At 45.7% G+C, this 15,266-nt stretch overlaps 1 protein-coding gene across 2 annotated transcripts in view; it reads right to left on the bottom strand.

Annotated features, from left to right (window-relative positions):
• EDEM2 (ER degradation enhancing alpha-mannosidase like protein 2) overlaps positions 1–15,266 on the bottom strand; it is a 32,658-nt gene that overhangs the window by 13,413 nt on the left and 3,979 nt on the right. For both annotated transcript variants that reach the window (XM_055266647.2, XM_055266648.2), the window contains 4 exons: positions 14,226–14,331; positions 9,731–9,856; positions 6,590–6,801; positions 3,506–3,647 (listed from right to left, as the gene is read on the bottom strand). In XM_055266647.2, coding sequence (XP_055122622.2) covers positions 3,506–3,647; positions 6,590–6,801; positions 9,731–9,856; positions 14,226–14,331 — 586 coding nt within the window. The remainder of the gene's footprint in view (positions 1–3,505; positions 3,648–6,589; positions 6,802–9,730; positions 9,857–14,225; positions 14,332–15,266) is intronic.

Below are 15,266 nucleotides of genomic sequence, written 5' to 3'. Positions count from 1 at the left end.
AGGAAAATCACAGGAGAATTGAACCTGGGAGGCAGAGGTTGCAGTGAGCCGAGATTGCGCCACTGCACTCCAGCCTGGGCAACAGAAGAGAAACTCCATCTCAAAAAAAAAAAAAAAAAAAAGGCCGGGCACGGTGGCTCACGCTTGTAATCCCAGCACTTTGGGAGGCCGAGGCGGGAGGATCATGAGGTCAGGAGATGGAGACCACGGTGAAACCCCGTCTCTACTAAAAATACAAAAAATTAGCCGGGCGTGGTGGCGGGCGCCTGTAGTCCCAGCTACTTGGAGAGGCTGAGGCAGGAGAATGGCGTGAACCCGGGAGGCGGAGCTTGCAGTGAGCCGAGATTGCGCCACTGCACTCCAGCCTGAGCGACAGAGCGAGACTCCGTCTCAAAAAAAAAAAAAAAAAAAAAGTCAACCGTGAAACAGCTTCAGGCAGGTCCTTCAAGGAATTCCAGAAGGCATTGTTATCATCTGAGATAACAGCTCTGTGAGTGTTACTGCCCCAGAAGACCTTCTAGCAGGATAACACCGGGAAGTGGAAGACAGTGATATTGATGATCCTGACCCTAGGCCTAGGCTAATGTGTGTTTGTAGCTTAGTTTTTAACAAAAAAGTGTAAAAGGTAAAAACAAAATAAAAAACTAAAAATAGAAAAAAACTTAAGAGAATAAGGATATAAAGAAAATATTTCTGTATAGCTGTACAATGTGTTTTAAGCTAAGCGTTATTACAAATGAGTCAAAAAGTTTTTTAAAATTTTAAAGTTTATAAAGTAAAAAAAGTTACAGTAAGCTAACGTTAATTTATTATTGGAGGCCAGGCATGGTGGCTCATGCCTGTAATCCCAGCACTTTGGGAGGCTGAGGCAGGTGGAGATCACCTGAGGTCAGGAGTTTGAGACCAGCCTGGCCAACATGGTGAAAACCCATCTGTCTCTACTAAAAATACAAAAATTAGGCCGGGCACGGTTGGCTTACGCCTGTAATCCTAGCACTTTGGGAGGCCAAGGCGGGTGGATTGCCTGAGCTCAGGAGTTCAAGACCAGCCTGGGCAGCATAGTGAAACCCCATCTCTACTAAAATACAAAAAATTAGCTGGGCGTGGCAGCGTGCACCTGTAATCCCACCTACTTGGGAGGCTGAGGAAGGAGAATTGCTAGAACCCAGGAGGTGGAGGTTGCAGTGAGCCGATATCACGTCACTGTACTCCAGCCTGGGCAACAGAGTGAGACTCTGTCTCTAAAAGAACAAAAAAATTAGCCAGGCGTGGTGGTGGGCGCCTGTAATCCCAGCTACTCAGGAGGCTGAGGCAGGAGAATCACTTGAACTGGGGAAGCAGAGGTTGCAGTAAACCAAGATCATGCCACTGCACTCCAGCCTGGGCAACAGAGCGAGACTCCATCTCAAAAAAAAAAAAAAATTATTATTGGAGAAAGAAAAAAAATTTAAATAAATTTAGAGTAGCCTAAGTGTACAGTATTTATAAAGTTTACAATAGTGTCATGTCCTAGACCTTGACATTCACTCACCACTCACTGACTCACCCAGAGCAACTTCCTGTCCTGTAAACTTCATTCATGGTAAGTGCCCTATACAGGTGTACCATTTTTTATCTTTTATACTGTATTTGTACTGTACTTTTTCTATGTTTAGATACATACTTACCATTCTATTACAATTGTCTATAGTATTCAGTAGAGTAACATGCTGTACAGGTTTGTAGCCTAGGAGCAATAGGCTACACCATATAGCCTAGATGTGTAGTTGGCTATACCATCTAGGTTTGCTTAAGTACACTCTATGATGTTTGCACAATGATGAAATCACCTAACGATGCAATTCTCAAAATATATCCCTGTCATTAAGCAATGCATGACTACTGCTTTCCTATATATACACATCTATGAGAATGCTTAATTCATTAAATTTTAAAAAATTTTTATTTTTGAGACAGGGTCTTACTCTGTCACCCAGGCTGAAGTGCAGTGGTATGATCACAGCTCACTGCACCCTTGACCTCCCAGGGTCAAGCAATCCTTCACCTCAGCCTCCCAAGTAGCTGGGACTACAGGCACGCACCATCATGCCCAGCTAATTTTTTTTATTTTTTGTAGAGACGAGGTCTCACCATGCTGCCCAGGCTGATCTCGAACTTCTGGAGTCAAGCAATTCTCTCGCCTCAGCCTCCCAAAGCACTGGGATTAAAGGCATGAGCCACTGTGCCTAGCCGAAAAAGTTTAATTTATAAATTAGGCATGGGAAGAGATTAACAACAATAACTAATAAGAAATCAGAACGAGTATAACAATATATTGTATAGAAGTTATGTGAATTTGTCTTTTTGGTAAGAGACAGAAAAAAAAGAAATTATGTAAATCTGGTGTCTCAAAATATCTTTTTTTTTTTTTTTTTTTTAGAGAGGGGGTCTTGCTGTATTGCCCAGGCTGGTCTCAAACTCCTGGCCTCAAGCAATCCTCACTTCCAAACAACTGGGACTACAGGCCTGAGCCACTGCACCCAGCCTCAAAATATCTTATCTGACTGTACTCACCTATTTTCAGACTGCAGTTGACTGTGGATAACTGAAACCATGGAAATGAAAACTGTGGATAATGGGGGACTACCATAGCTATAATAATAATAGTAATTAGGTGCTCAACAATTCCTCAATATTGCTAGTGTCTAAGGGCCTAGAGGGTAAGATGTATTTACTCAACAGGCATTAATCTATTACCTACCACATGGAAAGCACTGTGGGAAACATAAGATGCATAAGGCATGGATTCTGCATTCAATTGGTAGAGCTATAACTGTTGATGAGAGCTAACTGCAAGAAAGATACTGAAGGTCCTAAATTCTGAAGAAGGATCAAGCTACTTCCTGGGCAAGGTAACATTTAAGTTAGGCTTTGAAGGGTGAAAAGAATTTGGACACAGGAAGATAGGAAAAAAGACATTCTAGGCAAAGAAGACACATGTGCAATGGCCAGGAGATAAGAAATCCAGGGCTACATACACAGAATGCAGCATGCTTCAGTTGGTTTTTGCAAGAAGGAATGAAGTGGTGTAGTGGGCATGAAGTGGGCAGTGTAAGTCCATAGTGACTCTGAATTCAGAACTGATTCTGCAGGTACTCAGGCCGGGCGTGGTGGCTCACACCTGTAATCCCAGCACTTTGGGAGGCCAAGGCGGGCAGATCACCTGAGGTCTGGAGTTAGAGACCAGCCTGGCCAACACAGTGAAACCCCATTTCTACTAAACATACAAAAATTAGCTGGGTGTGATGGTGTGCGCCTGTAGTCCCAGCTACTCAGGAGGCTGAGGCATGAGAATCACTTGAACCTGGGAGGCAGAGGTTGCAGTGAGCCTAGATTGTGCCACTGCACTCCAGCCTGGGAGACAGAGCAAGACTCTGTCTCAAAAAAAAAAAAAAAAAGTTTTTAAACAAATCACACATCAACAAGAAAAATGAGGGGAAAAGCTCCCTTACTCTGCCCTTTTTACCTAGGAACATGGCCATGAGCTTCTTATCCTGAAGCAGGATGGCTCCTTTCACCAAGTACTCAAAGTAGGAGTCCACGCCAGCCCCGATGCCTGCGTCCTGGGCCACCCACTTGCCAGTGAGCACATCAATGTGGTTGCCGACCTGAGAGAGAGAAAGACACACGGTCCCAAGGGGAAGGCCGATGGCCAAAGAAGGATCTACTCACCCCCAACCCTGACTGCCCAGGGAGATGCAAGGCAGGCACCCCAGTGCTTTTTGGGAAACATGCAGACCATGAGAGGGAAGGGCAAGGCTGGATCATGGCCAGCCTTCCTATACATCTGCATAGTAGAGATGCATCTCATGCACATTTATGAGGACTTAATTATACACATTGAGCAAAGAATGAAAAAGAAAAATGATTTGGAGTGTTTATGTCCTGCCTAGAGTGAGTGTGACATGGGAGATGAGAATTTGCTGTTCCCACAATCTGTCGGATTTCTCAGCACTCAGCATGTGATTCCAGTATCTGAAGACACAGACGTGCATTACGTATTTCCATAAATTAACTCAAGAAGAACATCCACCAAGAAGCTGACAGAGTGGTTCTAAGGAGAGAAACCGAATAGCTGAAGAGACGGGCAAAAGGGACTTCACCAATGTCACTGAGTACCCTTTTTTGTATCCTTTGACTCTTTTTTTTTAATTGTTCAGTCTCTGTAGAGACTGTTAAAAATTGCCAATGCTGGCCAGGCACGATGGCTCATGCCTATAATCCCAGCACTTTGGGAGGCTGAGGCAGGCAAATCACTTGAGGTCAGAAGTCCAAGACCAACTTGGCCAACATGGTAAAACCCTGTCTCTAATAAAAACACAAAAATTAGCCAGGCATGGTGGTGTGTGCCTGTAATCCCAGCTACTCAGGAGGCAGAGGCACGAGAACCACTTGAACCCAAGAGGGGGAGGTTGCAGTGAGCTGAGATCGTGCCACTGCACTCCAGCCTGGGCGACAGCGGGAGACTCTGTCTCAAAAAAATAAAGATATGTATTTTTCTATTTTATTGTTTTTATTTTTTATTTTTTACTTTTAGTAGAGACATGGTTTCTTCATGTTGGTCAGGCTGGTCTCAAACTCCCAACCTCACGTGATCCGCCTGCCTCGGCCTCGCAAAGTGCTGGGATTACAGGCGTGAGCACGCGCTCAGCCAAAGATATGTATTTTTCATATGGCTTAGACCCTCATGGAAGCTGGTAACTTCATCTGGTACTCAAAGAAATAGCTAACTGTTCTGTGTTGGTTTGGATTCCCCTGAGGAGCACAACCTCATTCTGACTGAAAGTAGTTGATTTGGAAGGCGAGTCCTTGTAAACACCAGTAGAGGAGGGGGAAAGTGAGGCAGGGCAAGGGAGGTGGCATTTAAGGGGTATGCCATCAGGCAGGTTTCCACTGTGGGAACTGGAGTTCAGTCCCGCTAGGGAGCTCAGGAATTCAGTGTAGAGCTCGAGCTTCGGAGTGATCTCACCCAAGGGGCAGGGAACTGGAATGTTTATCCACCAACTCCCATCAGTATCAGTTACCGGCTTGAGAGCTACTCATGGGTAGCATTAAATCCTGGTACCCTCAGCCAAAGGCAAGCAGAGTGGCTCCAGGCACCAGAGGAGACCCACAGGCAAAGAGGCGCAGGTGATGGCAGTTGGAAGACTGGCCAGTGTGTATGGAAATGATAAGAGTTGAGAGGATATGGGCATGGCACCAACAGAGTCTACTATGGTCCCACTGCTGGAGCAAAGCCTGCCTGAGATGGACTAAGGGATTTACTACAGGTCTCCAGAGGGGCACCTTTCTTTTCTTTTGAGATGGAGTTTTGCTCTTGTTGCCCAGGCTGGAGTGCAATGGCGTGATCCCGGCTCATCGCAACCTCCGCCTCCCAGGTTCAGGCAATTCTCCTGCCTCAGCCTCCCAAGGAGCTGGGATTACAGGCATGCACCACCACGCCTGGCTAATTTTGTATTTTTTAGTAGAGATGGGGTTTCTCCATGTTGGTCAGGCTGGTCTTGAACTCCCAATCTCAGGTGATTCGCCCACCTCAGTCTCCCAAAGTGCTGGAATTACAGGCATGAGCCATCGCGCCCAGCCTTAGGGGGGCACCTTCTTAAGGGATTTTCAAGGAGTCCTCATACAAGCTTTACTTTTCAAGCTGAATTAGCACTAGACTGCATAAAACGTGCCTAGACCTGAACGCAGTCTTCCTGAGTCAGAGTGACTCGGCAAAGTTGGTATTAATATATTAACGTTACTGCTGAAGTAACTGAGGACCAGAAAGGTTGAGTGACTTGCTCAGGGTCACACAGTTTCGATGCAGCAAGGCCAGGGCTTGAATCCAGTTCTGACTAAAGCCAGTGTTATATCCTGGATGGCTTTGGCTCAATTACTGTTAATCTTATTGGATTATCCCATTTAGAAGCTGAAACTGACCTTAGAGATCATCTGGTCCAAAGTGTGTTCAATTTCCATGGGTTAATAGTACTGGAAGATAAAGGGAAGCTCTGGTGTTAACTAAGTTTGGCAAATGTTAAATTAAACAAAGTTGAATAGACTTCTTTACTAGAGGACTTTTATTCTGCTCATGTGCATTCTGACTCTCCAAAAAAGTGGGGGATATTATATGTAATATTCCCCTAACTTAATTGGCCAAGACTCATTTTTTCATGCAACAGCCATTCAGTATCTCTCAGAACCGGTATCCTAAGAAACACAGCAAATAGACACTAAAAATGAAGGCCGGACGAGCTGATGATCTGCAGTCATCAAGTGAGTCAGGGGCATGAAACATACGACCCTATTCCTAGAAATCAGAGAATCTCAAGTGGTCAAAGCTTAATGCAGCCCTGCTGCCTGCCAGAAAAATGTGCTTTCCCACTCTCCTCCCCGCTCCAAGCCAAACTTGAATTGGAGGCTCGGTCTATTTTTGGTGTCCTGAGCCCAAATCCTGGACCACTCCCAAGGTCACCCTAAATTTTCCTTGGCTTGACTGCAACTTATTGCTCAGAGCCCTGGGCCTCGTAAGCAGGGACTCAAACAGGAAGGGCAGCAGCAAACATACCAGCCCGATATCTGACCGGCTCTCCCAGAGGCGCATCAAAGCCACTCTGGCCACATCTTCGAACACCGGGTCACCAGTGAGGCTGCTCAGGGTAGCAAATTCAACAATGAAGGTCCCAATCCCTGCTGTACAGGTGACAGGGGTCTCTCCTGGGTTCACGCCATGAAGTAAGTTCACCGTTCCATATGGCATGCCAGTGGGGGTCTGAAAGGCTGAACAATCGACAAATTATGACCCCGGACAGGAGCAGGGGGATAGGGATAGTTCTGATACACGCCCAAAGCCTGGGACCTTAGCCAGCACTTCCCTCTTTCTCCTGGGTGTCCTGCTAGAGTCTGAGCCAGAGAAAGATAAATGTCATAACTGGAGGGCCCTGAGCAGCCACCCAGCCCAGATGCTGTCAAACACTGCTCTGCACAACCCTTGGGTTCCTGCTCGTGATGAGGCGGCAGGGAGCAGGCTGTGCTCCACACACACTCGCTTTAGCTAGAGAGCTTTAGCTATTTTTATTTATTTTACACTACACCTTCAAAGCCCAGGCAGGTAACTTATTGTGATGCAGGCAGGGTTTAAGCCACAGAAAGTGGTGGGGCTTGTGGCACAATGACAAGAGTAAGCCCCGTTCAAAGCCATTCATAGACTTTTGGCTCACGCCTATAATCCCAGCAGTTTGGGTGGCCAAGGCAGGCAGATCACTTGAGGCCAGGAGTTCGAGACCACCCTGGCCAACATGGTGAAACCCTGTTTCTACTAAAAATACAAAAATTAGACAAGCATGGTGGTGCACGCCTGTAATTCTGGCTATCTGGGAGGTTGAGGCACGAGAATCGTTTGAACCCAAGAGGCGGGGGCTGCAGTGAGCTGAGATTGCACCACTGCACTCCAGCCTGGGAGACAGAGGGAGACCCTGTCTCAAAATAATAATAATAATAATAATAATAAACAAAGCCATTCATGGACTTTAAATAAAGATCTCTGCTTTAAATAAAGAGTACGGGGCCAAATTATTTTTAAAGGGAAGCAAAATAGGATATAAACCACTAAACCATGGATATAGTATGACCCTCGATTTGTAGGTAGGGAAAACCATGCCTGTAAAGCAGTGATTCGGCCACAGGTCACACAGAGAGAGTCAAACAGAGCTGGGATGGGAACGCCTCCCCTGTGCCCACCCCTAGCCCCAGTCCAGTTCTCTGCCTGCCCCACCCAAGTGCCTTCTGGTTTAAGACGAGAAATGGACAACCAGCCAGAGGCAGAGATTTCCTCTCTGGGCCTAAAGGTCAAACAACTCCAGAGCAGCGTATGCGTCACCAAACTGTGAACAAAGGTGTCGACACTTCCAGGAACCACAGGGTCTAGCAACTCTGCCACAGACAAGAAACTTGCTATCTGGCAGGCACCAGCGGGAGAGCAAGTCACAACCAGGAAGAGCTCTAAGCAATATTTCAGAAAAAGTCAGGCTGTAATAAGAAGAAGAGGAGTGACAAAATCCTGTTCCTTGACGTTTTTTTTATAAAATGACCAATGACCAAAAATAATTAAATAATAAAGGAGGAGCAGCTAGGCAGAGTTTCCAGAGTTTCCTCCAGGGATGAATCACACAGGACACAATGTCTGCAAGGAGACGCTCAAGCCATGAGCCATGAGCCATGAGCCATGAGTGAGACCTGAACCCAGCTCACCCACTATCCTCAGCTCTCCCGCAAAGGAGAGGCAAGTGCTATGTGAGAGGGATAAAGAGGCCAGGTGTGGTGGCTCACACCTGTAATCCCAACACTTTGGGAGGCCAAGGCAGGTGGATCACTTGATCCCAGGAGTTCAAGACCAGCCTGGGCAACATGGTGAAATCCCATCTCTACAGAAAAAATTTAGCCATGCGTGGTGGCGTCTGCCTGTAATCCCAGCTACTCAGGAGGCTGAGGTGGGAGAATCAGCTGAGCCCAGAAGTTCGAGAGGCTGCAGTGAGCCATGATCACGCCACTGCACTCCAGCCTGGGCAATAAAGCGAGACCCTGTCTCGACAAAAAAAAAAAAAAAAAAAAATTAAGAAAGAAAAGGAATAAATAAGTGAGATGGCCAAGAGGCTGGTGGAAAGCACAGTGTGACGTGTCTGGGTGTGAACAGTCCTCAGAGCCTCCACCACACCCTGAAGGGAACACAGTGTAGAGTTGATGCTACTGAGCCTGGTGCCCCACTAGACAAAAACACGGAGGCTTGGCCTGCAGCCCTGGACACAGCTTAGCCACAAAACAAATCCCTCTCGTTTTAAAAGTGTTGGAGGTTCTCTAAGCAGTTTCTCCTTTCTGACCTCATTTTAGCCTCCCCAAAACCCGAGGTGATCGGTAGGGAGGTGGAAATTATGATTCTCATTTGATAGATGGAGAAATTAAACTGTGGAGAGAGGCCAGACACAGTGGCTCATGCCTGTAATCCCAGCACTTTGGGAGGCCGAGGCAGGCAGATCACTTGAGGTCAGGAGTTTGAGACCAGCCTGATCAACATGGTGAAACTTCATCTCTACTAAAAAATACAAAAATTAGCTGGACATGGTGGCAGGCGCCTGTAATCCCAGCTACTCAAGAGGCTGAGGCAAAAGAATTGCTTGAACCCGGGAGGCGGTGGTTACAGTGACCTGAGACTGAGCCACTGCACTCCAGCCTGGGCGACAGAGCAAGACTCCATCACAAACAAACAACAAACTGTGAAGAAAAAGAGTGGCTTGGTCAAGATGTTGGCTGGCAGAGCTGAGTCTAGAATCCAGGTCTGCTAATGCTCACACCAACACCCTTCCCTGGGCCCCTGTTACTCCAGCAGTGTGTGGAATAACTGTAGTACCTGGGAGGGGACAAACGGGCTCATTCAAAATAAGGGCAATGGCCTTCCACCCACCAGGCTGGCCACCTTCAACCATCCCCTGCAAACAATAATGAGGTCAACTCATCCATCCGGGTCAGGGCCCCAGCAGGCCCTTAAAATGCCCAGGACACTCCTGATTTCCACGGTGGGGCCTGGTGGGTAGAAAGACCAAATACACCTGGTGAGAAATACCAGGAATTAATTCAGCACTGCCACTCTCATCTTCAGCAAGGGAAGCAGGACCTACTGGACTTCATCTCTGCCCCATCTCTGTGCGGGTCTTACCTGGGAGGAGTTTTCGGGCCGCCTCCTCAGCCATTCTCAGGAGAGGCCCGGAACAGGGCCATCCAGCCTCCACTTCCACCCCAGCCTTCTTGGAGAGCAGATGAGCAGACAGGAGTCCTCCTACCACTACAGATGGCACAGAAAGCAAATGGCACAGTCCAAAGGGAAAGACCAAGGGACCAAGGATCTTTCCCCTGGGCAAGTTAAACATAAACACTCTATTGTGGGGCGCATGTTCTCAGGACCTCCTGAGGCTATTTCATGGGTAAAAACAAACAAATAAACAAAAATAACGTCACTCTATTGGGGTGGCTCACTGGGAAGGAGCTAGAGCCACCTAGCGAAAAAAGAGTCCCTTAATCCCACATATTTATACGGTGTTAAGTTTATGGGGTTTTTTTCTCTTGCTGCATCACAGGAACAGTGGCTATTTTTTGTAAGTCCCTATTGTGTACCAAGCACTAAGTACTACTGCCCCCTCTTCATATGAAGATACTGAGGTTCCGTGAGATAAAGTGACTTGCCCCAGGTCACCCATCTAGTAGGTGGTAGGGATGAGTATCTTTGATTCCAAAGCCCATGCTCATTCCATTTGTCACTCTGTCTGTCTCCCAGTCACCTGTCATACCTGGGGGGAAGTGGTAATGGTGGTTATTACCTTTATTTTACTAATTTATCTATTTCAACTTACTATGCAATATTTAGAACTTTTTTTTGAGACGGAGTCTCGCTCTGTCGCCCAGGCTGGAGTGCAGTGGCGCAATTTCGGCTCACTGCAAGCTCCACCTCCCAGGTTCACAACATTCTCCTGCCTCAGCCTCCCGAGTAGCTGGGACTACAGGTGCTCACCACCATGCCTGGCTAATTTTTTTGTATTTTTTTTTTTGTAGAGACGGTGTTTCACTGTGCTAGCCAGGATGGTCTCGATCTCCTGACCTCATGATCTGCCCGCCTCAGTCTCCCAAAGTGCTGGGATTACAGGCGTGAGCCACCGCACCCGGCCTATTTAGAACTTTTAAAAAGACACAAAGGTTCTTGGAAATACAGCTAAATAGATATCCTGAGTGGCCCTCTCACTGAAAATAACTGGTGACCCTAAGCTTCAAAATTCCCCTCCTCCCTGCAGAGGGGGAATAGGAGACCAAGGCCAGACCTGCCCCAAGTGGAAGTCTGATAAAAAGTCCCTATGTAGGCCAGGCATGGTGGATCACGTCTGTAATCCCAGCACTTTGGTAGCCAAGGTGGGCAGATCACGAGGTCAGGAGATGGAGACCATCCTGGCTAACATGGTGAAACCCTGTCTGTACTAAAAATACAAAAAATTAGCCGGGCGTGGTGGTGTGCGCCTGTAGTCCCAGCTACTCGGGAGGCTGAGGCAGAAGAATTGCTTGAACCCAGGAGGCGGAGGTTGCAGTGAACTGAGATCACGCCACTGCACTCCAGCATGGGTGACAGAGCGAGACTCCATCTCAAAAAAAAAAAAAAAAAGAAAAGAAAGAAAAGAAATCTACATGTATGTACATTATGGTAAAACTGCAGAACACCAAAGGGAAAAATGATCTCGAATGAAGCCAAAATCCATGTAATAATAATTATTAATGCTGGGTGATGGGCACATCTGGTTCATTATGCTATTTTCTCTACTTTTATGTTTCAAGTTTCCCATAATAAAAAGTTTTTAAAAGGAGGAGACAGCCAAAGTGAAAACCAAAACAAGATTCTCTACAAAGAAATAATAATTAAATTGACAGATTACTTCTTAACAATAATGAAACCAGAAGATAATGGAAAAATTTTTCAACACAGTAAGAGAAAGTAATCATCAACCTAGAACCATACACTCAGCAAAAATATCACCCAAAGGCCAATCAAAGACAGTGGAATAAAGACATTTTCATATAAACAAAAGCTGGGAATGTTTACGAAGCATACACCTGCATTAAAGGAAATTCTAAAGGAAATGCTTCAGAGAAAAGGTCTGAGACATGAAAAGAAAAGATAGTCAAAAAAGTGGTAAACAGGCCGGGCACAGTGGCTCACGCCTGTAATTCCAGCACTTTGGGAAGCCAAGGCAGGTGGATCACTCAAAATCAGGAGTTTGAGACCAGCCTAGCCAATGTGGTGAAACACCATCTCTACTAAAAATACAAAAATTAGCCTGGCGTGGTGGTGCACACCTGTAATCCCAGCTACTCTGGAGGCTGAGGCAGGAGAATCGTTTAAACCCAGGAGGTGGAGGTGAGCCAAGATCGCGCCACTGTACTCCAGCCTGGGTGACGGAGTGAGACTCTATTTCAAACCAACAACAAAAAAAAGTGGCAAATATACGTGCAAATGCAAAACTTCAACAGTATAGAACAAAAATTATAATGTATGGAAGGTTTAAAACAAATAACTAAAATATATAACTGTAGCATATAGGTCAGGATGTTCTCTAAGCCAGGTTTTGCATTATTCAGGAGGAGAACAAAGATTTTCATTAAATTTAGACTTTGATAAGTTATGTTTGTTAAATTTGCTTGGAAAACTACGTAAAAAGCTAGATATTGTGCATAATTTCCATATTAGTAAGAGGAAAATGGAATGGGGGGAAAAACAATCTAAAGAAGGCACGAAAAAGGACAGAATAAAGGAACATAAAGAAGATGGCAAAGGGCTGGGTGCAGTGGCTCACACCTATAATCCCAGCACTTTGGGAGGCTGAGGCGGGCGGATCACCTGAGGTCAGGAGTTCGAGACTAGCCTGGCCAACATGGTGAAACCCCATCTCTACTAAAAATACAAAAATCAGCAGGGCGTGGTAGCAGGCACCTGCAATCCCAGCTACACGGGAGGCTGAGACAGGAGAATCACTTGAACCCAGGAGGCAGAGGTTGCAGTAAGCCGAGATCGCACCACTACACTCCCGCCTGGGTGACAGAGCAAGACTCCGTTTCAAAAAAAAAAAAAAAAAAAGAAGATGGCACAGAGAGCACAATACTGTAGAAATGAGTGCAAATATATCAGTAATTACAGTAAATGTAAATGGATTAAATGTGTCAGTTAAAGACTGTCAGAATGGATAAACAAAATATAATACACTATTTGTAAAAGATGTATCTAATCATAAAACTACAGAAAGATGGAAAGGATAGAAAAAGATACATGGGAAAATGTCAACCAAAAGAAAGCTGGTATCAATTATATTCATATCAGAAATGAAGGTATAAGAATGACTTTCATTCACAGATGACAAACTGGGCTCAGAAGCTGGGAGACACAGCAACAAGCACAGCCTCAAACTCAGGCCGGATTCCTAAACCAGGATTTTAGACCATGTTGTCCCTCTGCTCTCTTCTCCGTTTTAAACTTTTATGGATCGTATGTCTGGAATATAAGTTTCATTGCAGAAAACATACAAAATAATGGGGAAACATAGAACTCTGCCATTCACAGGTGACAGCTGTTAAGTGGTCTAGAGGTTCGATGCAAATAAGGGCTGTGGTAGCTTCACAAGAATCATTGGAAGTCTGCTAAAAATACTGATTCTAAGACCCAACCCAGAGATTCCAATTCATTAGGTTTAGGGTGGAGCCTCAACATCTGAATTTTTTTTTTTTTTTTTTTTTTTTTTTGAGACAGAGTCTCGTTGTCGCCCAGGCTGGAGTGCAGTGGCAGGATCTCGGCTCACTGCAGGCTCTGCCCCCCGGGGTTCACGCCATTCTCCTGCCTCAGCCTCCCGAGTAGCTGGGACTACAGGCGCCTGCCACCTCGCCCGGCTAATTTTTTGTATTTTTAGTAGAGACAGGGTTTCACCATGTTAGCCAGGATGGTCTCGATCTCCTGACCTCGTGATCCGCCCGCCTCGGCCTCCCAAAGTATTGGGATTACAGGCGTGAGCCACCGCGCCCGGCTAACATCTGAATTTTTTAAAAGGTCCCAAGTGGTTCCTATGGGCAGCCAAGTTTGGAAGATTAATGCCCTGGATTTGCACTGTCCAATACAATAATCACTAACCACATGTGACTGCTTAAATTTAATATCATTAAAATTAAATGAAATTAAAAATTCAGTTCCATAGTTGTAGTAGATACATTTCAAATGCTCAATAGCTCGTGTGGTTTGTGGCTACCATACTAGACAAAATACAGATATAAAACATTTCCATCATTGCAGAAAATTGGATTGGACAGACAGTAAGTTCCAAGAAGGCAAGGATCATATCTTTCTTGTTCATAGCTGTGTGCCTAGTATCAAATACATATTAAAGAGGTGAGCAATCTGGTGTATTTCTTTCCAGTCTTTTAGTCTCCTGCTCACTTTCATATCTGAAACTGATGGGGAAATCCTGAGACTTCCCCACCTCACCATCCAGGAAGGAAGAAGAGCTCTGTCAGTCAGAGGTTTTGGCCAAGGGTCCTGGCATGGTCCTTAAAATCCTATTTACCACTTCTTGGTTTACAGAGGCAACTTCACACTCTTTTTTCTTTTAAAGGTCCTAGAGAGCAGCCCTCACCTCGAATGTTGGTTTCAAACACAGAGGCGTTCACATCAATATCAAAGTCCACATTGTCCTGGAGCACTTCAACCACTCTTTGGAATTCTGAGACATTCCCCAAAATCTGGAAATAAAAAAGAGACCTGACAATGAGGCTCTTACATGCGTGGAGGCAGATTCAGAGTCTGGGATCCTATGTTGATGTGGCCCTCACTAATTCCACTTAATCTCCAGTTTCTGTCCTAGGATTGGTGACAGCAGAAGAAAACACTGAGAGCTAGAAATCATCTAGAGACTTCATATCGAGAGACTGGTTAAGTAAATTCATAGGTCCCAATTAAGAGTCACGATGTCGTCATTTAAATGGACACAATATAAAGAATGCAAACTACACATAGAAGTCTTAGGTTTTTTGTTTTGTTTTTTTGAGACAGAGTCTCGCTCTGTCACCCAGGGTGGAGTGCAGTGGCGCGATCTCGGCTCACTTCAAACTCCGCCTCCCGGGTTCAAGCGATTCTCCTGCCTCAGCCCCCTGAGTAGCTGGGATTATGCACCACCATGCCCGGCTAATTTTTGTATTTTTAGTAGAGACGGGGTTTCACCATGTTGGCCAGGCTAGTCTCAAACTCCTGACCTCGTGATCCACCCGCCTTGGCCTCCCAAAGTGCTGGGATTACAGGTGTGAGCCACTGCACCTGGCCAAAAGTCTTAGTTTGACATTTGCAGTAGATATCAGTTGTCACTTTAAACCTTGTGGAAAACAGAACAGGTTGTTTGGCCCAAAACTAATTCATTCCTACCCTCTTTTCCTCATGGCCTCCCACCACAGGTTAGAAATCCAGAAGCTTTCTCAGCCTCCTTTGCTGCTGCAGTTGATTGTGTTACCCAGTCAATTGTGACCCTTGAGAGGTCTACTGGGGGCACTTCTGGGAAGGCTTCTGTTTTCTTAATACCAAGGGACAAACACAGCTAACACGGCTTTTAGTCTCTCTCTGCCTTGAACTCAGACTCGATTTCTGAAGCGATGGCAGCTATGTGAGACCGTGAGGTACTAAGCAT

This window comes from Symphalangus syndactylus, chromosome 24 (genome assembly GCF_028878055.3).
Source record: "Symphalangus syndactylus isolate Jambi chromosome 24, NHGRI_mSymSyn1-v2.1_pri, whole genome shotgun sequence".
NCBI classification, from domain to species: Eukaryota; Metazoa; Chordata; class Mammalia; order Primates; family Hylobatidae; genus Symphalangus; species Symphalangus syndactylus.
This window is presented reverse-complemented; position numbering and strand designations above follow the sequence as displayed.